The sequence below is a fragment of the Arachis hypogaea genome, chromosome 19, assembly GCF_003086295.3.
Source record: "Arachis hypogaea cultivar Tifrunner chromosome 19, arahy.Tifrunner.gnm2.J5K5, whole genome shotgun sequence".
Classification (NCBI taxonomy): domain Eukaryota; kingdom Viridiplantae; phylum Streptophyta; class Magnoliopsida; order Fabales; family Fabaceae; genus Arachis; species Arachis hypogaea.
Window position 1 is genome coordinate 15,947,519 of NC_092054.1, and position 25,063 is coordinate 15,972,581.

The window sequence follows — 25,063 nt, forward strand, 5'->3', positions numbered from 1 at the left end:
TAATTCAAAGGATTTGATGTCCCGTAATCAAGAAGCTGAAGTGAAAAGTGGAAAGAACCAACTGGATATTTATTTGAGTGAGGCAACATTATTTTGCAATGATGCAATCATTGATGTTTTGCAATGGTGGAAAGACAATCATCATCGTTTTCCAACACTATCACTAATGGCACGAGATTTGTTGAGCATTCCTATTACTACCGTGGCTTCAGAATCTGCATTTAGCATGGGTTCTCATGTTTTGAATAAGTATAGAAGTCGTTTGTTGTCAGATAATGTTGAAGCGGTGATTTGCACCAGAAATTGGATACGTGGATATGATGATTTTGGTATATTATATTTATGACATACATACTTGAGTGATTTTGACCATTATTATGTACTATTTTGCTAATATATTTATTTACTTTTTTCTAGAGGAAGATAAAGATCAGGAAGATATTGCAAAAGGAGAAGGCTATTCTTCAGGAGTTGGTTCCAATGATGTTATTGACTTATATGAAGATGAAGATGAAAATTAAGTGTATTGAATTAAGTTTAATTTGCTTTGAAGACTATTTATAATTATGTTTTTGGACTTTGGATTATATATTTATTTTGTCTATGGGACTATTTATAACTATGACTTGAGTATTTTGGATAATTGGATTATGTTTATTTACTTTGAAGACTATTTATATACTTTGAAGACTATTTATATTTAATATTTGTATTTATATTGATTTAAATTGAAGATATTAGATATGTTCTTATAAAAAAAATTAATTAGGTGGGTTTAGCCCGATTTATATTGATTTAAATAAAAGATATTAGATATGTTCTTATTAAAAAAAAAAAAAAAAACTAATTAGGCGGGCTTAGCCCGCCAGCCCGCCATTAGGCGGGGCGGGCTAGGATTTTGGGACCGCCAGAATAGGCGGGGCGGGGCGGGCCAGCCCGCCAGAGGGCGGGCTTCCGGCGGGGCGGGGCGGGGCGGGGCGGGCTTGCCCGCCTGACACCCCTACGTCCAGCCCCATATGCTGTTCAAACTCAACGTATAACTCTATCGTTGGCACGTGAAATCAGTTTTATTGATAAATATAAAACATCTGCTGGATGTATGCGTCGTCAGTGATGGACATTATTTGAAACTAAATTAGCCCACCAAATATTTGTACATGATTTGTATATAAAATTTTGCTCACTCTCTTTGAAACGTGACTTTGTATGTTCTCACAAAGATCATTTTGCAACTCTACAAAACTCATGGTGCATGGAATAGCAAAGGAAAATAGACTTTCACAAACAAAAGTCACTCCTTCGTGTATGTTTGGTATAATCTCACCGTTATAATACATCCACAAATTTGTAATACATTTCATAACTTTAACTTCACCTAACCTAACTTTTTTGACACTATTAATTGTCAAAAAACACACAAATACAAAAGAAAGAGGAATGGAGGTTTGGTATGAAATACGGATAAAAATATTTATAGGCTAGACTCTAGACTAAAATATTTTTTTCTATACAAAATGCATGCTGCGTTTTGTAACTTTAAAAAAAAAATAAATTAAGAAATATAAAACATAACCTACGTTTTGTTGTTAAAAAAATGAATAAAATGCAACCTGTGTTTTGCAAATTGTTCGTTTAAAAAAAAAAATAAAAACACCAAATGTAACCTGCGTTTGCAGGCTCTTAATTTAAAAAATTGAAGAAAGCAAATAGTTACCTACGTTTTGTACTGGCATTATATCAATGTAATTATTTTATATAGATCTATTTTAACATTAAATTCTAATTTTTTTATATAAAAAAATTAGCCTCTAAAATAAGAACAATAATTATATGTTTATTAATGTATTGTATTTTTATAAATTATTGAATTTTATTAAATATAAATCAAAAACTAGTGTAAAAAAAATATTAATAGACCACAATATTCATTTTAATAAATGAATATGACGTAATACAAATATTCATTCCATTTAAAATATAAAAAAAAGTTTTGACTTTTTAATTGAAAAATAAATAAATTTTTAACTAATTAAAAATATAAAAATATTTTTTAATTTTTAAAATACGAAACATTTAAATTTTTGTAAAAAATTATTTATTTTTATATATTTTAAATGAAAAATTAAATATTTCATATTTTAAAAAATAAAAAATATTTTTATATTTTTAATTAATTAAAATTTTATTTATTTTTGAATTAAAAATTTAAAATGACATTTTCTCTAAAATTAAACGTTCATTTTTGAAATTTTATTTTTCTGTAAATAATTGCCTATTTAGTTAAGGTGACATCAATTTTATCTTTTTAGACATGATTAAATTTATCAACTATCTTGTTCAATTAAGGAGAGTGCTAATCCATCTCGTATCTGCTATATTAATATAAAAAATAATTATTTTTTATGGATATTATGTAAAATTAGATGTAAATTAGATTTACATGTAAAATAATTTTATAGTCGTTATAATTGAATACATGAAATTTAATTTATATATTTAAAATTAAAAGTAAATCCCAACATGGATTTGGTGAGAAATAGGAGGCAAATAGCTAACCGAAGTAGAATTCCGAAAATATCCCTACCCTAACACCAAACGCCAATAGCAGCGGTGTGCTTCCAGCACTTCAGCCTCGTTCATCTGCGTATCCCCTCCGGCGCCGGCATCCTTATCGTCTCCGTTGTTTCCAGGTGAGCTTGGTAATTTTCTTTTAATATCTGATTTTTTTTTTCATTTCGTTTTATGTTTGAGGTAATTTTATTGTGTATGTAAAGATCACGTTCATGCATCTGGGAACCAAGTTCATTAATTGTAGACAATTTGAAAGAAATGAAGTATTTAGCCATATTTTTTTTGAATTAGAGAAACATTATAACTAGAATTCATGTCATGTAATACGAATGATTTTTGTGTTTTTGATACTTTCAATTGACTAGTTTTAAGACTTCATGGAAGAGGGCTTCTTATGGATAATCAATATAAGTTACAAACATTTTACATATTTTAAGTGGTCACTATGTTTTCTTCTTTTGGTATACAGTAATTTGGGATTGAGATTTGTATCTTACTTTAATTTGTGATTAGGATACTGTATTTTGGGGTTGAGATATGTATTGCACTCTAATGTAATTTGTGATTGATATTTGTATTATTATATTTAAGTTTGATTTTAGGACTGTGTTATTTTAATAGAAACTTTTGTTATTTCATAAATGGAATTTGATTTCTTTTTAGTCTACAGAAAAGCAAACAAACTTGTTTTGAAGAAATGGACTTTATTGAAACAATACTAATAGCTATTTGTTCTGGGTTTTGACAGAGAGAAAGACGGTGATTGTGAATTTCAGTCTTAAGCTAAATGGGTTGTTATCTTAGATATGGCAGACATGGAGTTAAGCAGGTACTTAGATTTAGAGATGCTAGTTATGATAGTACTGCCGTAAATCCAATCTGGTATGCTTCTCAAGGACTTCGATACATGAGGAAGCTCCAAGTCATCCTCACCTCTGTAATTGTCTCTTTCTTAGGTCTGATGTTTGTTTTCTTGATGGATTCAATTCGATTTACTGACATTTCCAATTTCCTATTTAAAGGACGTAGATAAGCTGGGAAAGGCTGGTGATACTGTCAAAGTCGCCCCAGGATATTTTCGCAACCACCTAATGCCAAAGCTCCTTGCTGTCCCTAATATTGACAAGTTTGCTCATCTCATAAGCGAGCAGCGCAAGGTTTATTTTAGGCTTTTACCCGGTTTCACTTTGACCTCAGTTTTGCTTTATTCAACTATGTAATTACTTGGTCAATGCCATTTATCATCGTGTTTATTTTTTCCTATTTTTTCAATTCTGTGCATTGCTATCTACTCGAATAGCATGACAATAATATTGTCAGATGGCATTGTTAAAATATCAGCATCCTTTCCCTTTCCATCTGTGTTTATGTAAATGCATGTCTTGTGTACATTGTCAACGATTTATGCTTCTGACCTTGGCACGTAAACAATTGCATATTCATATTGCCAACTCTTTTGAACTTTCTCTACCATCAACAGTCATTAGTGCTGCATTTTCCATTCTTCAGATCTGTCAGCCAATTGAAGGAGAAGAAGAACAAAAGGATGTTACAGTAATTAAAGAGTCAAAGAAAGATATGATGAAAGAGTATGAAAGGGCTGCGCTTCGTCTTGATAAAGCTAAGCTGGTTTGTAGTTTACTCTTAAAAGCTTTTTACTGCTGTTTGGAACCAAATGCACAATTCTTTTTAAGGTTATCCTTTAGCTTTTCTAGTTATTTGATTTTAGCTTAACTGATTACAAAGGAATTATTTTGAGAATTTTCTTTTTATGTGCTACTGGTTCAAACTTCAAATTATAGTAGGTATTGTGATGATACTCCCAAGTACATAGTTCGTAAAGGTTGTAAATTAGAAACATTTACTTCTATCATGTTAAATCTTTCATGTAGATAGATATATGGCATTTTGATATGGATTTGCGTGTATTGATAGGTCTTGCGGAGATTAATTGATGTTCAAAAAGCAAAGGTCCGTGCATCAAAAGATGATCCTTTGGAGTTACGTTCACCTATGACAAAAGATGCTCTTGTGGCTGAGGTAATGCTTTCTCTGCACTAGTCAAATGTTGATAGCAACATGAAAATAAGAAACATGAATATAGCATGTTAACAAAAAAATCCAGTTATTTTATCCCCAAAAACAAAATACAGTTAGTATTGATGGTTTACTTTATTTTATTTTGGATATTTTATACGTTTCCTACCATTATGATTTGCAACTTGGTCTGTTCAATGGTTCACTTTAGTTTCCCGTGTCTTTGGTAAGAACTACAATGGCTGCAGAATTCCTGTGTACCTAATCATCTTGATGTGATATTAAAACCATTATGTACTCCCAAGTCGTTAGGTATGTTAAATCCTGTCGTTTTCAATTGAGAACAAAATAGGTAGACCTCGTTGTGCTATCATGGTGGTGGTGTGATTAAAGTTGAGATAAAATAGAGTCTATCTCTATACTATGGCAGGAATCCCTATTCATTTCATTGAAAAATTGGAAAAGATTGAAATCTTAAAGAGGTCTGAGAGTTTGTTCATTCTTACCAATCTGATCACTTATCTTTGTTTCTTACGATTTTTTCCCTTCTTCTGCCTCCTTGCCACACACGCAAGTTTTGACGTCCAATTCCTTCCTTTGCTCCGTTGTCCTTTATTACCTATGACCTATTATATTTCGTTTACTCTAGTAAATTGTGGACACTTGGTAATAAATAGTTTCTATGAAAGAAGTCCATGCTTGCTTGGATAGATTACCACTTCTATCTGTCCATCTGTTTGAGAATGGTATACTAAACTATATATACGCCAGCAATATAGATACCTATTAAAACCTCGTCACTTCCATCTTTTCCTATGCAACACTAATCACATAAGCTCAGGCTTGTGCTCTCTCTCATTCTCAGTCTCTGCACATTCTAATTTAATAATTGAAAGAACTCTCTTAGTTTTAGTTTTTAGTGTTTCTGCTGCAAGACATGACTGATAAAAAAGTTAGTTTCTTATGAAAGAAAATTAGGATCTGCATAAGTTATGGGGTTATTGTATTACTTTCAACTTGATGAATAAAAAGCTCTACATCCATATTTAATTATTTATGCTTTGAGATTATAAACATGTATATATGTCAAAGTTTAATTTCAAGTAAAGATTCAATTTGGTCCCTGAAATTTGTGGATCGATTAAATTTTTTCCCTAAATTTTTGGTGACCAATTTAATCCCTGAAATTAAATAATGTGACTCAATTTGATTCCTCAATCATTATTCCTTTGAGGAAGTGATGATGTGGTGTTATTGACTAAAGGCCAAAATGACATCATTTTGTGTCTTCCTCTCCTTTTCACTTTATCTTTGTACACATTCTCTCTCTTTCTCACCACCACCTTGACCACCATAACCACTACCTTGTTCTAACCATTCACCTCAGACCCTCAGGACCCCATCTTGGTGTCATTTGGTGATTGGGGTTGAAGAGTAGGAGGAGGAGGTGGTGTTGGCAGTGAAGAGGAGGAGGCGGTGGTGGTGTAGGTTTATGAGGGAACAACGTTACGAAATAGTAATCGAGGGACCAAATTTAGTTACAAGTTTAATTATGTGAACTAAATTGGGTCATCGAAAATTTGGGAGATCAGTTTCAGCTGAACCCCAAATTTTAGGGACCAAATTTGAGTCTTCATCCTTTAATTTCATTTTTTTCCCCTCTACTTCTGACTCTTAAGTGCTATGGTAATTTTAGGTGGCAAGACAACTATGTGTGAACATTGCACCTGAAAACCTACATCTCCAAGTGCCTTTAGCAACACTCGGAGAATATGAGGTGCCGCTGCGTTTACCAAGGTCCATTCCTTTGCCGGAGGGCAAGCTTAATTGGACTTTGAAGGTTAAAATTAGGAGTAAGTAGATAAGTTACTAGGCTTGTTGAATCTGAGTAATAAACCTTGACAGTTTTGGTGTATGATGATGGATTAAACATCCTGGGAGCATGTATTGAGATTAATTCATCATTTATATCGAGCATCACATGGTTATGTTCATAACCAATTTGAGAGGATGACAAATCTTTTATTGAAACTGCAGATACTTTTTCAACCATCTTCCTATTCCGTTACCACCAATTTATGAGAAAGGTTTAATTACTCTGTTGGTCCCTATAATTTCGTAAAATTTTCAATTAGGTCCCTATACTTTTTTTCCTTTTAATTGGGTCCATGTACCAAATTTTTTTTTCAATTAGGTCTCTCTTGGTAGTAATTGGCTTAATTGTATAGGGACCCAACTAAAAAAAATAGGTGCAGGGACTCAAATAAAAGAAAAAAAAATAAAGGAACTCAATTGAAAAAAATTTTTGGTGCAAGGACCTAATTAAAAAGAAAAAAAGTATAGAGACCTAATTGAAAATTTTGTTAAACTATAGGGACCAACAGAGTAATTGAGAAATGCCTAATTTTTATAGAGGATATTTAATGTGTATTCAAGCTACAAGTTTAATGATTAGTGAATCAAAAGACAATACAAATTAACTTTTATGTTTGAGAAAAATTAGGGAATCAAAATCCCAATCCAAAGCTTTTGTACCTACTATTTTTGCAAATGGTAATGAGTTTGAGCAGTGGCATAACAATTTAGTTAGGTCACCCTCCACAAAGATTGTTGATATTAGCTTGTACTCACTAAATATTTCATATTAGAATATGTTTCATCTTCTTTGTGTGATTCATGCTCTAATTCAAACACATCAATTGTAATATCAACTTTCTACACACAAATTTCAGTCTGAGACATTGAACTCATAGTATAGAAATTTGAGAACAATCTTCATCCCTTTATTTGGTAGAATTTTTCTAGGCGTAAATTTTATGAGTAAAGTACCATTTGTATCTATGGAAGTTGAAAACGTTGACAAATGTACCCACGAGAGAAGAAAACTACCAAATGTAACCATCAATTGTGACATCCGTGGGACGAAACTAACCAAGCCTTATTCCGGCGTTGACTCCGTTAATAACGCATCCTCCGTGGCACTTCTCGGCGTGACATGGATTGGGGGGCTTCACACGTGGATTGCTTAGCTGTGTGACCGTTATAATGTATCATCAACCCCAAAATTTTCCAAATTCAAATCTTGTTCCATCCCAAACAAGAACCCTAACCCTAGATTCACAAAAATCTTCGAAATTATATCAATGTCGAGGCTAAGACTGTTTATTCCAACTTCGAATGGTAGTGGTAGTGTGTCTGAAAGCTCAATTTCAAGAAGGGTGCATGATAGGAAGTTCAATGGGAGATGTTTCTGTGGGTTGGGGGTGACGCTGTTACAGTCAGGGACGGCGATGAATCCTGGGAGATGGTTCGTACGTTGTCCCAATTGGAAGGTAACCCGTTTTACACCCTGTTCTGTGTGAGTTGAATCGGTATTTGATTTTAGTTTTTCTGCCATGGATAGAACTCGGACTGCAACTTCTTTGCCTGGGTAGATGAAATCGAAGGGCAATGGGAGGGTTGGAGGAGAGCACTGTCAGAAAGAAAGATGCAGGAAGACGTTAATGAGGATGAGGCTGAACTGAAGATGCTGATGATGTTAGGGAGGTGTGAAGCTGAAGTTAGTAAACTTAGGTTTTGGCTTGTGATTATGTCAATGGTGGTGGTATGTAACCTTGTCTGCACTATGTATCTGATTCTCAGGGGGTTTTGAGCACAAGTAGTTTTCAGTGTTAGGAAAGGACAAAAATACCCATATTCGATTCTGTATTTGTCATTTGTAGACGTCTGGAATACAGAAAATGTCAAATAGAGTCTTATAAGAGTTGTAAATTTGCAAAAGTTATCTATTACTAATTTCAAGTCATTTTTACTTTCTGCTCCAAAGTAACATGAAAGACAGGCAAAATAAGCTCATAAGTACGTAGAAATTGAGCTACTGAAGTGTTCAAGTTATAGGTATGAGTTTTCAACTACGACCATGCACCAATACCGAAAACCAAAACATAAGCAATTGTAGGTATAGTATGTGACATATCCAACAATTGTAAGATAAACTGCCATGGTACAGTACCAAAAAAAAAGCATAATATAAAGACTCTTGCTTCATGGAATTGGAGTCGAGTTGCTGCTGCCGCTTGACCCTTCCTTCAAGTATGCAGTTGTTGACCTCTTTCTTGGTGGTGGACGGAAGGCTGGCTGAGGCCACCTACTTGAGCTTGATCCTCTCCTTGTGGGAGTAGGCATGAATTCCATGAATCTGGAAGTAGTGCCCTGGGAGGCGGCTTGCATGGTTTGAGGTGTCACAGTGGGTGGCACATCAGAGGCCGGGGGTGATGGAGTAGTAGTAGTTGGTGTTGCTGGAGCAGACTGTGGTTGGTGAGTAGTTGGTGGTGGTCTTCGCAGATTCTTCTTCTTCCTTGGTGGCTTTTTTGTAGTTGGTGGCCTAGTTGAAGAAGACCTCACTGGATTAGGCATGGGTTGAGGAACTGGGGTGATCTCCTACAACAGTAGACACATATGAGTGATTTGATTAAGAACTTTTAAAATGAAGTTGTAAAATACATCATTAGACTTACATGTGGTGGCTGAGATGCTGCTGCTTCAGCTGCTTCAACAGCTTCCAGAGTCTCCTCCCGTCTTGCAGCCTCATCCTCAGCAGCTGGGTGTTGATTGGAACTTTGTCCCCCAGCACTCCCAGCCATTGCCTCCTTCTTCTTGGAACAGCTACGATGTCCGGTCTGCAATACATGTATCATGAACTTTCAAATTGTGGACATTGAAAGCACAAGTAATGGGAGCTCTATGAATTATGGTTTACCTTTAGGCAGTACTTGCAGGTGATGGGGCCATACTTTCTGGGGTGGGTTCTTTTGGGGCGTCGTTCTTTTTGTCTCTTTTCAACTTTGGCCTCCCAATCTGCTTCTTGTATACTGGGGGCAATATAGGAGGTAGATCAACATGCTGCCAGTATTCTTGACTAGGGACAGGCTGGATGACGAACTGGTATGTGCTATAATATGCCTCCATAGAAAGCCAGTTATGTGCATGTTCTTCTGGCCTCCTATTCTGGTATGCCAGGGCAGCACATGCATGCCTGCACGGCAAGCCAGTCAGTTGCCAAAACCTACAGGAACAAGTCCTCTTTCCTATATCCACCATAACCTTATGAGGCAGGCACTGTACTTCATACACATTTCCAGGATCATCTCCGGTGGGAAACGGCCGCCACTTGTTGCTCTCCCTTTTCTCTTTTTCAAGCCTACTCTGTTGCACAGGAGTGATTACTCCGTTATAACCCACCAACGCCTTCTTGTTTCTTGTAATGATACTCATCATATAACACCGCACCTCTTCCAGCATAGTTATAATAGGCTTCCCTCTCATTTTCTTGATCCTAAAATTGAATGATTCGCAGTTGTTGTTCGTGTAATTGTCAGACTTTGGGTACTCACTAAAACCACTCCTACTCCATTGATTTGGAGGGATCCTATTCAGATACTCCCAAGCATGAGGATTAACCCTTTTGATCCTATCCAGTACATCATTGAACTCTTGAGGGGTTGTGGCCTTGGCACATTTCCACATTGCCATTTTCAACTCTGTGTCACCCCACTGCTTTCTAAAATTCTGCCATATGTGCATAGCACAAAATCTATGATGTGCTCCTGGATTCACCTCACGCATAGCAGGGATGAGGCCCTGGTTTACATAAGTAAAGCGACTAAATCATTATACTCTATTATGGACAATAACTACTAGAGCAGTAGGTAAGCAGAATACATTATAACATACTAAAATAACAATGAAGACATACACAGAGGATAGGAATTCAGGGATTACCTTCTGCATGTCTGACATGAAGTTGACACCATTGATTGCAACGTCACCTAAGTCTTCTTGGAGGAGTTCTAGAAACCACTTCCAGCTATCTTTGCATTCGCACTCCACAACAGCGTACGATATCGGATAGATGTGGTTATTGGCATCATGGCCGATTGCAGTCAACAACTGCCCAGGGTAGTATCCCTTTAGAAAAGTTCCATCTAACCCTATAAAAGGCCTACAGCTAACAGAAAAATCCTTTTTACACCCTTCCAAGCATATATATATCCTTTTGAATTTATGTCCAGTCCCTTCAACATAATCAGTACTAATCCTCACAGTGGAGCCATGGTTGGTCCTCATAATTTCATTAGCATAGTCCCTAAGAACTGCATACTGAGCTATTTCACTCCCTTCCATTAGTTGTTTCGCCTTCACCATAGCCCTGTATATCTTCCTCTCGTTCACAATCACGTCATACTCCTTCTTGAAAAAATCTTGTGCCTGCCTTTGAGTCATGTCTGGATGATCACGGATCTTGTCCTCAAGCTCCTCTACAACCCGTTTACCATCTGCAGATTTATTATTGTTAACTCTGCTGCAGGTATGTTCATTCACAAACGTCTTCACCTGAAAGCTTAATGGAAACGACCATTTTGCACAGTATATCTGCCACGGACAACTCTCATCATAACATATGGCCTTGCACCTAGTTGAATCCACCCTTGGAAAGAATATGCTTCTCCCTATGTTGATGTTGAACTTCCTAACTGCCTTCTTGAAATGGTCCAGATTTTCAAAGTCCATGCCAAGCTCCAACTTTACTTCCCTTACTGGAGCATCTGGATTCGCTTGAGGAAATGATGCATGCTCACTGTCTTCATCATCACTTGCAATAGAATCAAGCTCCTCCGACTCGTAACAATGCATCCCTGCACTTGCCTCTGACATATCTTCACAATCCACAGGTATAAAAATTGAAGGATGCTTGTTTGGATCCTGGTTAGGTATGAATGTTTGCCCTGAAGGTGGAGGCCTGACTGTTGATTGTCTCTTGGACTTCTGTTGACTGCCACCACCCACATCTGGATTTATGTCTGGTTCGGGCTGTGAACTGCTGGGTTGACTACCACTACCGAGTTCTTGACAAGGCTGTGGGATGTACTGTGTGAAAATCTCGACAGATTCGGCAGGCCCTGTATTCACATTGGGAGCCACTGACTCCGCAGAAACTGGAATTTGGTTTCTAGTTTCTTCACTTGCAGCTGACACATTTGGTTGTTCAAGGTGTGGATGAGTCTTCTCCAGTGGTTGATATGGCGGTAAGTTGGGTTCAGTGGGTGGATTTGGTAGCTGAATGATCCTTGGTGCCTCATCGAAGGTTACATTTGGTGAATGGTTGGGTATATTTAGTTGATCGTTGCTTAAATCTGGTTGTTGTATGTTTCTTCGGGTATGATAGACTTCTTTGTCTACCACAGCATCCTCTGTTTGAGCATCCGGTCCAGGCACACCTCCTACAGTCTCACTCAATTTGACCACTCTCTTTCTCTTCTTCTTTGGGGTTGGCTGTCTCCTAACACACAGTTTGGTTCTGTGCTTCACTGGGGTCCTATTAACAGTTAATATCTCAAGCTCTGGTTCGGGTTCATTGTTTTCTTCTACGAACTCAGGAAGGTCAACTGGATGCTCAGTGAACACCTTAACTCTCCTCTCATTAGCAATGGCTGCTTCATACAAACTCACCACATTCATGTCTAGTCTAAGCAACCTCAACCCACCATCCAACTCCTTTCCAGGTTCAAGCCAGTAAAGCTCGCTCACATCATTGTACCCTATGTCCTTTACTAAGTCATTCATGAAGAACTTATTAAGCGTGTCCACATTCACTCGTTCAATCTCTGTTTTCTCACCCCAACATACGCCAGTTTCCTATCATCACCCTTTTCAAATTTTTCTCTGTGACTAATGACTAGCGTAATGTGGATAGTTGCCATCTGCAAACACACATGTATACAGAAGAGAAAACCAATTCGCAACCACATCATAGCCACTAAAAAGACACCCTAATAAAAACATCATGCCCACAAACATGCACCAAAAATCCAGAAAACCATGACAGAGAAATCGAAGGTTAGTACTTACCTATGGATGAGACCACGCAATTCCAACGGCTAACACGATCCACACCAACAAGCACCCTCTCTTGAACACAGAGATTATTGTCGGCACCAGAGATTTTCTCTGAGTGGAGAAGATGAACAGTTTACTCTTAGGGCTCTACCCTCTGTTCTGTGAAACGCGCGAAGAGGTGTACCTTTGATAACTGTTCAATTCTAATTTCCCTTTTTTTTTAAAAAAAAATTATAATTTTGAAATCCAATTATATTTTTAGGTAATTGTATTTATAATTTCCACGTAAGAAGCCCCCAAGCCATGTCACGCCGGAAAGTGCCACAGAGAATGCGTTACTAACGGAGTCAACGCCGAAATAAGGCTTGGTTAGTTTCGTTCCACTGATGTCATGATTGATGGTTACATTTGGTAGTTTTCTTCTCTCGTAGGTATATTTGTCAGCGTTTTCAACTTCCATGGATACAAATGGTACTTTACTCAAATTTTATAAATTTAATTGGTATGCACTAACATTATAATTAAAAAAAAAAGTCAAATTCAATGACTTAAATGACTTCAAATAATTGATGAATTATATAATTAGATGACTTATGGTATGTTATTTCGAAGAACAAGAGAAGGGAACAGCCTTATGAATTGTTAGCTGAATATAACATAGCTGAACATTTGCTTATAATAATATTAACCGTGCATTAACAAAACATTAAGGAACAAAATACATGGGATTAGGGAGCTTAAATGTGCGGTTTCCAGGAGAATTTCCTTGAAGATCACTCCATTGATCACCCACATTCCCCCATATCCGGTAACCTTCATCTTCTAATTGCTTCCGTACCTCTGATTTATACTTTACTGCACTTTGCCCTTTATTTGCGGCGGTCCTGAAAAGGGTCAAAATGTACATGTATAATATGAATCGATCCATTTAAGAGAAAATTTCACTCTCACCCATTGATTATTATTATTATTATTATTATTATTATTATTATTATTATTATTATTATTATTATTATTATTATTATTATTATTATTATTATTATTATTTTGTTGTCGTCGTTGTAAAATATTTTGCAAATTTAAGTTTCTAACATATTTATTAATTTATTTTTGATATATTGTCAGTATAAAACAGTGTTACACATGCATCTAATTTCACGTAAAAAAAAATAATTTTTTTATTGGTTTTATAATGATTATCCAAAAAAATAGATTGATTGAAAGACTTATACTGTTAGTGTATCAAAATTAAATTCTATATTTATTATATCTTTATTAAAATAAAAAAAATTAAGAACTTTTTTCTATAATTACTATAAATCTACCTTGTCTACCTGCAATGGACATTTTTTACAAATGTTACAAACAAAAGTCCATACTTTTATATTTATCATTCCTTCAACTTAGTATTAAATTCATTTTAATAGAAGAAAATAAAGATTCCTTCAATTTTGAACTTCTATTCAGCTAAACAGTATTATTATTACCTCATGACGAGTCTTTGATAGCCAATGAAGCCTTGATTATGCAAGTTGTCCCTAGTGACTTGACCAAGAGTCTCTTGGTCTCTTCCGGTGAGCATAATCACTTTGAATCCTTTATCTATTAACTTGTTGAACATCCCTAACACTGATGGAATTGCAGTGCACCATCCTTTCATTGCCCATGCCCTGAACCCTGATGGATCATATGGGTCACACCTGTATATATATATATTTTCAAATTTGATAAATCACCCATAATCTAACTACTTTTACTTTTGTTCCAACAGAAGATATAAGAAATCTATTATTATTATTATTATTATTATTATTATTATTATTATTATTATTATTAATAAAACTACGTAATCAATTCTCTTTTGCCCCGATGGCTATGTGATATGTCGAAGGAGCAATGAGGTTGCTTCATATAATAACGAGATCATGATACTGAGGGTTAGATTTAAACTTAGTAAGTTCTTATTTTTCTTAACATGCTTTAAGTGTTGTTATATTTGTACCCTTAATACTCCTTTCCGCAGAGGGTCGAGCTTTAAACAAATTATATTAAAAAAATGGCCTATTTAATTTTTTGAATTTATTAAGAATTAATACATTTAAACACATTAATTAACTTTTGATTTTTAAATGAATAAAGGGGAAAAAAAGATAATGTGAAGAGTGATGACGTGATGTGAGTCAACACCAATAAAGTAAAGAAATGAAGTCATTGTTTAAAGGATAACCTATAATTTTTGTCTTTAATGTTTATAATTTTTTTTAAATATTTATGACATTTAATTTTATTTTTAATATTTTTTATTTATATCAAAATTACTTTTAAATATTAGTTTTATCTAAAATATTAGAAATAAAATAAATATTAAAAATATTTTAAAAAAATTACAAACATCAGAAAAAAAAACATACTTTTACTATTATTTAATTCAATGCCGACAGAGCATGTGTGATTTGTGAATGCAGGCCTCACAGGAATCTAATAGGACAACCGCAGCCCAACAACTTTACCATTTTTTATGGTAAAATAATTTCGTATTTTATTAGAAAATTCCATTCTTTATTACTGCTATTAGTCCAGGGCTGGTAATTCATACTCTACTTGCGGGTATCAAATCCGGTCCAACCCATTCGAGTAGGGTAGGCTACTCAATTCGCTGCGGGTAGGATAGGGTACGGTCTGAGTATTATTGTGGATAATGACGGATCCAAAAAATTTTGATAGTGGGGGTAAAATATATATATATATATATATATATATATATATATATATATATATAACATAATAATAATTTTTATAATAAAAATATTATGTATACATAAAAATCAGTTATCAAATTATTCATTAATTATTACATATTTATATATAAATACATATATTATTTAATTTATTTTTAATGTATATTTTTTATTTCAATATATATATATATATAGGTGATTATTTTCTATGTACATATAATATGATTAGTTTTTAAAATATTTAATTTATAAATTAAAACACTAAAATAGTAATTTAAATAATAACATATAATTTAGAATTTTATTATTTAGGTTTTATATTTTAAAAAAATTAAGTAATTTTTTTTCTTAACAATAACAATCGAAATATCTTTCTTTTTATATAAAATAATGCAACACATTTATATTTTTTTGTTAACCAAATTCAATCAAGTTAGTTTAAGATAACAAAAATCAGTTATGACTAACATTATTCTAAGTCTTGTTGTTTAACTTGGTTAGACTTAGTTCATAAAAAGACTTGGATGTGTAATATTATTCTTATATATATACAAGTAAATACTTATTTAAAAATTTATTTATCATAAAATTAGAAACCAATTCTTATTGAGATTCATAGTAAAAGTTCTTTCAATTAACGCAGTTGTTACAAAAAAAAAAAACTAATATAGAAAAAAAGATAAATAATATTCTTTCGAGTCTATTTCTAAAAAAAAACACAAATTTAATTTAAATTGAGAATTGATCATTCTAATAACATCTAATATGAAATTCTTAAATTGATTATGAAGTACCAAAAATTGAATAAAAAATTATTGTGGGGTCAAATTCAATAATTTAGTGGAGGCAAATAAATATAATTATCATATACTACTCAAAAAAATTTCAAATTGTAGTGGGGGCGCTTGCCCCTACAATCACACACATACATCCGTCAATGATTGCGGGTTGGGTAGGGTACGTGTTTAGGGTGTACCCTACCCTACCCTATCCGCACTTCATATATAACACATATTTTTTAAAAATTAGGTATATAGTGAAGGAAGTGAGAGTGGAACAACCACTAAATTAATTAGTTAATTTAGTAATTTAGAGTATTAGTTTTTTATTTTTTATATTATTAATATGTATAAAATTCGAAATGATTGAATTTTATATTTAGTTTAAAAAAATTTGATATTTCTGCGAGCAGGGTAAGATAGGATAGGATAGGATAGGATAGGATTTAGAGTTTTAGGGTGCGGGTAGGGTTAGGACTAAGAGATTCTCAACCCGATAAGATAGAGTTTTAATAAAATTTTCAACTCGTAGGACCCTACCTATTGCCAGCCCTATATTGCCCTCATGGCTATCTCTGTTTTGATCATAATTTTTAATGAAAATGTTTTTGATAAAAAAAGAAAACTTTTTCCTACGAAAATAATTAAGGAGGATGTTTTTATAAAGATGCGTAAAACGTCTTTTTGTAAAGACATTTATGTGTCGCATTATTATTGAACATATTAATGAATCGATTATTTTTTAATTTCTTAACAAACTAGAATAAAACTATTTTTTTTATAACAATAACAATAAATCTAATTGTTATCTGATCCGGTCGAATCGACTAATTTACATAACCTACTGGATCATGATTTTTTTTTATTTTTTTAAAACAAAAATCAGGGATATATTTGTCTTTTTATAAAAAAATTTAAATATAATTCGGTTTAAATTGTGTAAATCGATCAGATCAAATCGGGTTTAATAATTATAGTGCGAATAATTGGATTTATTATTATTGCTATAATAAACCGATTTTGTTCTGGTTTATTAACAAATAAATTATTAACCGGTTTAATAAAAGATGTCCAATAATATCATGGCATATGTAAACGTCTTTAAAAAAAAAAAAAGACATTTTTAGTGTCTTTATCGAAGTGGTCTCTAATAATTAAAGTTCTCGTAAATACAATAAATTACCTACTATTAGTGTATTACCACATGTCGGACACATTTCGGATATGACACTTATCGACACTCATCCGACAGCTATGTCCAACCATATCTTAATAAAAAATAAAAAAATTCTTCTCCAAACACGTTTAGACACACTTAAATACCATCACATATCAGCGTGTTCAGTCTTGTTCTTAACATATATTCTTGAAATAAATTTAAATATAGTATATATTATTATTTATTAAAACAAAAAATATTTTAAATACTTGATATAATTAAAATAAGACATTTAAAAAAATAATTTATATTTTAATATCAATAAAATATCAAAATATCATTACGATTTATCTAAAAAATACTTTATATTTTATATGCATGCGTGTCTCCGTATTTTATACAATTTTAAAATTCGCGTGTATGTGTGCGTGTCCTATGTTGTGTTGTTTTCGTATTCATATCCGTATCCGTGCATAGATGTACTTTTATATATTTATTCCTATTTTGACTACAAACACAAATCTATTTTAATTGTATTATTTTTGAAATTTGATTATATATATTATTAATTTGATTAAATTTTTATAGAATTTGATTATAAATATGAATACAGAATTATTCTATTCTATACGAATTACTGATAGGTGATGACTTCTGGTTTTCATGTAGTATACTCGTAAGTTATTATTAGTTAATATTATAATATTACGAGTATTAATATAAGTATTAAATGATGTTTGTACTATCCTTTATTTTCTCTTATCACTTTTTATTAGTTACTTTTAATACCAAAAGTAAATTTTTTTAAAAAAAATACAAATAATATAAGTAAAAAGTTTAATTTTTCTATATCTTTATAATTTTATCAAATTTTTAATTAGGTTCTTATATTTTTTAATTAGATTTTTATATTATTTTTAATTTTATAATTAAATATTTTTTAGTATAAAAAATATATAAATTGAAGATATTTATAAATAAAAATCTAATTAGATCTTTAATCACGTATTTTTTAAAAAAATTATTCTGTTAATTTTAATATTTTTGATATAAAAAAAATTTAATTATAAAATTAAAAATAATATAATAAAAACTAATTAAAAATAATTATAAAAATTTAATTACAAATTTAATAAAATTATAAAGAACAAGCGAGTAATTATACTTAAGTAAAACGTACCCATATTTCTTGCTTTTGTAATAAAATAAGTTGGAGATGCATGTGTCATCAACATCCAAAATCCAAGCATCTTTGGAATCACCAGCAAGTGTTATGGTGCTCACAAAGCTCATAGCTTGTTCCATGATCAAATCCAAGTCTTGCTCATATTGGCCATGGATCATGTAATTCTCCACATATTGCAAGCACTCTGTTGGGACTGTTGGCCACGGCAGCACATTGTTCGTCTCCACTCCTAATCTCCAACTCAAGCAAAAGCTTCCATTAATAGAAGAGCTTGAAGGAGAAGAAGAAGAACCATTATTGTTATTGGTACTTTTGTGGTGTCTTATGCACATTGCCCTTGAGAACATCATTGCCAACAGGAAAAGCACCAAAAACCTATATCCTTGCTCCATCTTTAATCCTTATTATACTTTATGTCTAAAGAAGAGAAAATTAAATTATATAGTGAATTATATGGGATAGTGGATTTTATATGAAATAGGATAAAAAAGAAATAAAGTCTTTTAGTGCTTCCTTAGCTTGAAAGAATTAATGGCTTGTAACTTGTAGGAGATAAGTAATCTATAAGCTATATATAGTAGTTCACTCACTTTATTATTTTTATCAAAAGAAGATAAATAAATAAACAAATAAATAAAGCTAAGAAAAACATGATTTCTTTTGCTGAAAACCAAAAGTGCATGTAATAAAGGTCAATATGAAAAGTATGTTGGATGTATGTATGTTTTTCATTTTTAATTTTATGATGAAAAACTTGAGAAATAATAAGTAGTTATCTTATTCATAAATCCTATGAAATATTTTTTATTGGTAATGATTTTTCAAGATTTTACATATTTAAAAATATTTACTTGTTACTTTATTTACTCGTAATAGTTAAAAGGGTGTGTATATTTAGAAACCTCAATTTAACTAGGGAATATTTTTTTTTCGACAAACAAAAAATTCAAACAATTTTTATTTTCTTTTAGCAAGAGAGCGATAAAGAAAGACGGAGGAGAAATTAAAGTTGGTTAAATATATTGCTTGAGAAAAATTGGTCCAAACGTTTTATATATTTAAAATATATTCAGATATGTGATAAACCACCCCTTTTTTTTAGACAATATCAATGAGCTAGCAAATGATCGTGAATTCTCAAGTGCTATTATTCTAACCCTCGATAATAATATTTTCTACACAAAAGAGTGAAATACTAGTAAAAAAAAGAAACCAAAGAGGACATTGAATGCAATATCTAAAACAAAAAAGTTTTATTTGAATCCGGCCCTTGAATGTATTATATTTTGATCGATATATGTATAATTGGCGTGATGCATAATCTGAATTATTGAAATAAATTGATCATTTCTACTAATAAAGAGAAGTAAAATTATAATTGGGGATAATATAATTTTCGTAGGTATATTTCCACCACTCAAATTAGTAATTATATTAAAAGTATTATTTTAAAGATTAAGTTATTTTTGTTAAATTCTATATATAATTTTATTAAATTTATAATTAAGTCTTTATATATATATATTTTAATTAGGCTCCTAAACCAATTTTAAATTTTATACTTAAGTTCCTACTAACGATAAACATTTTTTTTTATAAAGTGTTCACTTATTATTATACCCATTCTTTGCGGTGGTTACGATGGGAAAAAAAAAACATAGAATACAAAACGAGTGATGGAATTGAGTTTCTCCCATGATATAAAACAACGTAGAAAAAGGAGGGAGAAAAGAATTTTTGGCTGAAGTATGACAAGGAAAAAAGAGGACTATTTTGTCATTTTAGAAAAAGAGTTAGGTCACGTTTAGAAATTTAATAAATATTTATAATATCTTTAAATTTGAAAATGAAATATTTCGTTAACCTAAATATTTTTGTTATGATGGTAAGAATCTAATTATAAAATTTAAAATAATTTAAAAATTAAAAAATACAAAGACTTAATTAGTGAAATTATAGAGATTAATAAAATAATTAAATTTATTTTAAATGAAGTATGTAATAACCACATAATAATAAATAAATTAATATATATGTATAACGTATGATGCTAATAATGGATAGACGAACAATTATGTTTATATTATATTCTTCATATAGAGGGAATCTTAATTAGAATCAGCACATATATTGAAAGTAATTTAAGAACAAAACACGTATTTGATTCAATATGTCATCTGTATTATTAAACTGCAAGATCCAACTTGCCTAAACTGTAGGAGAAAAATGTTAGAAATGCACTTACACTATTATGAGAAGCTAAGAAAATTGTGTCCAAGCACCATGTAAATCAATGAAGTTGCTAAGCTATTTATAGTGAAGTAGAGTCAGTAGGTAGAGGCCATAGGATAAGAAAAATAAATAAATAAATAAAAGGGTGGAAAATTAAAAACATAAGGTTATGGAAGGAAGGCACTAGTTCTCTTTCATAGAAGACACTAATGTGAGCATATTCAAGAAAATGGGTGGGCTTGGCGTCAGAGAGCAAAATTGCTTCATAAGGTGGATACCCCAAAATAATATATGATAGAAATTAAAGCAAAAAAAATAAATAACATGTTTGGTCCCCATGACCCACCACCATGAAAAGGGTTCAACCGCCAAGGTTATTGGGAAGAATTTTGGCCTCAAAGCTTAAGTGGAAATAAGGTCAGAATCCACATGGCAACAGTTACTAGTGGGTGCAACATTCCACTATACGTCGACTTTTTTCGAGTTAGACTCTAAAAGAGGTAAATATTAAATTGGTATCTGACCAATTTTAACGTTGATAAAATGGTGTTTGACTTTTATTATTAACAAAATAGATCCTAAATGATTTTAAAATTTAACAAACGTATTTCTAAACTCACCTTAAATGTTATGTGTGCCTGTTTTTATGTTCGACCACAAAAAGAAAAGCAAACTAACGCAAAGCACGACAGTGAAGGTGTAGAAATGATGGAGAGTGGGTTTAGGCAAGATGACAGCGGTAAAAGCGCACAGACGACGCAATACCGACGGAGGAGACAGATGACACTGGCGGACGCAGAAGACCCGACGACGAGATGGCGACCGTGCGGTGTCGGTGACACTGGCTCTGTAAGACTGAGAAGGTTGAACTCCACTGCTGTTTTGGAGGAGAGTGAGTTGAGAGTGTGAGACAATGCGTTAGGAAGGAGGGATTAGAGTTCAAAGGGATAAGGGAAGGGGATTAAAGTTCAGAAAGGGAGGATTTTGGATTGGGGAGGGGGGGAAGTGCGTTGGGGAGGGGGGATTAGGGTTAGGGACGGGGAGAGAGGGAAAATGGTTGGGGAGGGGGGAGAGTGCATTCAGGAAGGGGAAGGGGAGAGTGTGTTGGGAAAGGGGAAGGGAAAGTGCGTTGGAGGGGAAGGATTAGGGTTGGGGAGGGTTTTGCCATGTCATCAAAACGTAGTGGTCATGTCAGCATTGTGCTTGCTAGAAATTTGCTCCGTCGGGCTTGAAGACACGCTTGTCAAATTTTAAAATCTTTTAGAGACCATTTTGTCATAACAAAAGTCAAGTACTATTTTATCAGCGTCAAAATCTTTCGAGTACCGATTTGGTATTTACTTCAACTCCAAAATAGAATTACTTTGGATAGAATTAGTACTTAGTTTATTAGTGTGTTTAATTAATTATTAAAAATTTAAATTTTGTCTTGTATGTATAATAATTCATTAACCAGCAATAAACTTAAATAAAATTTAGAAGTGATAAATTCTCTTAACTTATGAAATAAGAGGATACTATGAAAAAATATTTCAAAATAATTTTTTATATTTATTGTACATACTAAAATAGTTTTAAATATGTATTTGAAATTAGAAAAATGCACCATGTTAATTTTTAGTTATTTTTCATCAAGTAATTCATTATGCCGTTAAAAATTTGTCAATTTTAGAGACTTAATTAGTATAATTAGAATCACGAAAATAATTTTATTGCATGCTACCAATTTCAAATGTCATTTTGGACTTTAACTCACTTTTATCGTAAACTACTAAATATTTACATCCATCAATAATATAAAAATGTATCGAAAATAAATTTTCTTATTTTTATATAGTTTGATATAGACTCGACTCCAAAAGTTAAAAAAAAAAAACAAAAAGAAACATGTGCGATTAAAATATTTTTTTCGACATTGTCATCAAAATATAATAACCCTCTAAAAACACTTAACAAAACATAACAAAACTAATACAATTATCAACAACTCAGAGCTTATTATTACCTATTACAAAAACAAATACTAATTCATCACTTATAATAATTCAATATACTTTCCATTTAATAAATTTTTTAGTTAATTATATTTTTTAATGATATATTTTTTTAATTTTCAATTTTACTTGCAATTCATCCTTCTAAATCTACACTTATTTTAATACACCTAATCAAGCTATCTTTTTTTTCTCTCAAAACTTTTAATAAAATCATCACCATATTTTGTCCTTCTTCCTCTACTCTCCTCTTGTTATTACGGTCACTCTCCCTTTGACCTTCACTCATATTTCTTTTTTTTTGCTCTCGCCTCTCCTTTTATCTTTGTCACTACGTTCTACCTGTAATAAAGAAGTTAAAATCAATTTTAATTTTTTTAAAAATAAATGTGCACAAGTTTAACAAATATTAAATTGAAGAATATAATAAAATCATCATGAACCAAATTACAATTTATAAGTATCTAGTTACAAGTATCATATTATAATATAGTTAAAAATATTAACTAATTTTTATATTAGGATCAATATGACAACTTGTTTGCAAATAGTTTGGTTGAATATTTTTTTTTTTTACTTTCACAAGAATAGTATAAATAGGTAGTTTAATCTTAAGTTTATGCATATCATTTTGCTAAGAGTTATGAGTCATAATTAATAAATGCTAGAGAGAAAATTATTGGATTTTTCTTTGTGTATTGTGTAACACCCTAAGTTTTATCCTATCTAGAAGGTCTTTAAGATAAGGTGCCACACTCGATAAAACAAAAGAATGACTTAATCGTTACGCAAGAAAGAAGAAAGTGCGTGCATAGAGGAAAAATGAGTAGCACTAAAACGTTGGATTTGAATAAATGTGAAATAATATTTTAACCATGAGTACGATTCTAAAATACTTAGAGGAAATTATAACAAGAAAAGAAACTAATTATGTCCTAACTAATCTCGTCGAAGAGGCTCCCATACTTGTATCCTATCCTATCCTTGATAAGGACCCTTCAGTTATTCACGAATCGAGGTACCAGGGGTCTTTCTCCAACACCTTTTCGCGCAGTGAAGATCCGGTTCCGTTGTGTGGGATGAACCAAAACTCGACGGGGTGCTAAAGTGGGGGAATAGGGCACGTATTCCACCTTTGGACTTCCGCAAGGGTTCAACTCCTCCTCTGGATCCTCCTTCATGGTGTCTTCCTCCTGGCCAGGGTTGTCGGATTCTTCTTCCTCGTCTCTGACTCGAGGTGTATCACCTTAGATGACCACTTCCTAGATGCTGAAGCGTTCCTATTTAGGAAAGTTACGACAGGCAGCTGGGGTTCTTCTCCCACGAATTTTCGGCCTAAGTAGATAGTTTGGAGCACGGTAGTAGTGATCGCAACTACCCACGCGTGCTTCGAGGGGTCATACTCAGAAGTTACCTTGGGGGGCACTGTGTCGTCTCTATCCGCTGTGCCATGTTCCTCTGGAGACAGTATGGGAAAAGAAAAGGAATGAGAACCTAACGTCTCAGTAGGAGTCCTATGCAACACCTCCATATCCGTCTCCAGCCCACGTGCGAGATTTTTAAAAAAGGGCGTATGATATGGCATGTAATATGAACCTCTCGTAAAGCGTAAAACATATAGGTAAAAAGGAAAGAACATAGAAAGAAAATAGAAGGATAACATCTTAAGTAACATCAACATAATCATAAATAAATCTTAAAAAACATAAAAATCAAACTTTCATTCATGCTTTCTCCTTTCTTAACTTATAACTTTTATGGAAGGTATTGAGCTCAAACCGGTATAAAATGAGAGTCCCCTTCCCTTACCGAAGGTTCTTATCTCGAATGTCTTGGCGATCACCTTCCCTTATCGAAGGATCATCTCGATCGATCACCCTCCCTTACCGAGGGATCATCTCGATATCTTGTCTTTGGGGGTCACCTTCCCTTACCGAAGGATCATTCCCTCAGTTCAATTTACAATCAAGGTTATTTTAAGCATACATAAAAAGAGGGTCATACAAGAAGCATTCATGAAGATGGATAAAATTAGGATATACTAAATAATTAAATGTAACATGGTAAAAAGTATGTACTCTCAACATTAAAGGAACATAAATGATATAATGATATGAAAAGTCATGTAAATGCACAGGATAAAATTAGGATATACTAAATAATTAAATAAAACATGGTAGAAAGGTATGTACTCTCAACATTAAAGAAACATTAATGATATAATGATATGAAAAGTCATGTAAATGCATCGGATAAAATTAGGATATACTAAATAATTAAATAAAACATGGTAGAAAGGTATGTACTCTCAACATTAAAGAAACATTGATGATATAATGATATGAAAAGTCATGTAAATGCATCGGATAAAATTAAGATATACTAAATAATTAAATAAAACATGGTAGAAAAGTATGTACTCATGAATCAGGAGATTATGAATGACAAAAATAGATGGACATGGTCAATAT

The 25,063-nt window shown here is 32.4% G+C and overlaps 2 protein-coding genes and 1 long non-coding RNA gene across 7 annotated transcripts; 2 read left to right on the forward strand and 1 right to left on the reverse strand.

The window, feature by feature from the left end:
* The first annotated feature begins 13 nt into the window (after nucleotides 1-13).
* On the forward strand, nucleotides 14-535 carry LOC140181971 (uncharacterized). The gene is made up of 2 exons (XR_011877685.1): nucleotides 14-329; nucleotides 418-535. It is a non-coding gene; the product is annotated as an uncharacterized lncRNA (long non-coding RNA).
* Nucleotides 536-2,492: 1,957 nt separating this feature from the next.
* On the forward strand, nucleotides 2,493-6,660 carry LOC112778954 (uncharacterized). 5 transcript variants are annotated; one of them, XM_025823215.3, is made up of 6 exons: nucleotides 2,493-2,690; nucleotides 3,320-3,508; nucleotides 3,594-3,728; nucleotides 4,081-4,200; nucleotides 4,507-4,611; nucleotides 6,305-6,660. In XM_025823215.3, exons 2-6 carry the CDS (start codon nucleotides 3,359-3,361, stop codon nucleotides 6,467-6,469), a joined length of 675 nt encoding a protein of 224 aa, XP_025679000.1. In that variant the 5' UTR covers nucleotides 2,493-2,690; nucleotides 3,320-3,358; the 3' UTR covers nucleotides 6,470-6,660. The 5 variants fall into 5 exon arrangements, with proteins under 5 accessions (XP_025679000.1, XP_025679001.1, XP_072083202.1 ...); XM_025823216.3 differs by having other exon boundaries at nucleotides 2,495-2,699; XM_072227101.1 differs by having other exon boundaries at nucleotides 2,523-2,690; nucleotides 3,320-3,400.
* A 6,401-nt stretch (nucleotides 6,661-13,061) lies between these two features.
* LOC112780147 (acid phosphatase 1) lies at nucleotides 13,062-20,744 on the reverse strand. Its single transcript, XM_025824492.2, has 4 exons — nucleotides 20,612-20,744; nucleotides 18,361-18,783; nucleotides 13,992-14,204; nucleotides 13,062-13,388 (listed from the first exon to the last, which is right to left on the reverse strand). Exons 2-4 carry the CDS (start codon nucleotides 18,756-18,758, stop codon nucleotides 13,211-13,213), a joined length of 789 nt encoding a protein of 262 aa, XP_025680277.1. The 5' UTR covers nucleotides 18,759-18,783; nucleotides 20,612-20,744; the 3' UTR covers nucleotides 13,062-13,210.
* Nucleotides 20,745-25,063: the final 4,319 nt, after the last annotated feature.

Bases quoted from the DNA above. Each gene is read 5' to 3' on its own strand.
- LOC112778954 (XM_025823215.3), top strand. From the start codon at position 3,359: ATGGGTTGTTATCTTAGATATGGCAGACATGGAGTTAAGCAGGTACTT. The intron at 4,201-4,506 runs GTTTGTAGTTTA...GTGTATTGATAG, and splicing joins GTCTTGATAAAGCTAAGCTG to GTCTTGCGGAGATTAATTGA. The intron at 4,612-6,304 runs GTAATGCTTTCT...TGGTAATTTTAG, and splicing joins AAGATGCTCTTGTGGCTGAG to GTGGCAAGACAACTATGTGT.
- LOC112780147 (XM_025824492.2), bottom strand. From the start codon at position 18,758: ATGGAGCAAGGATATAGGTTTTTGGTGCTTTTCCTGTTGGCAATGATG. The intron at 14,205-18,360 runs GTACGTTTTACT...ATATATATACAG, and splicing joins TACAAAAGCAAGAAATATGG to GTGTGACCCATATGATCCAT. The intron at 13,389-13,991 runs GTAATAATAATA...GACCCTTTTCAG, and splicing joins TATCAAAGACTCGTCATGAG to GACCGCCGCAAATAAAGGGC.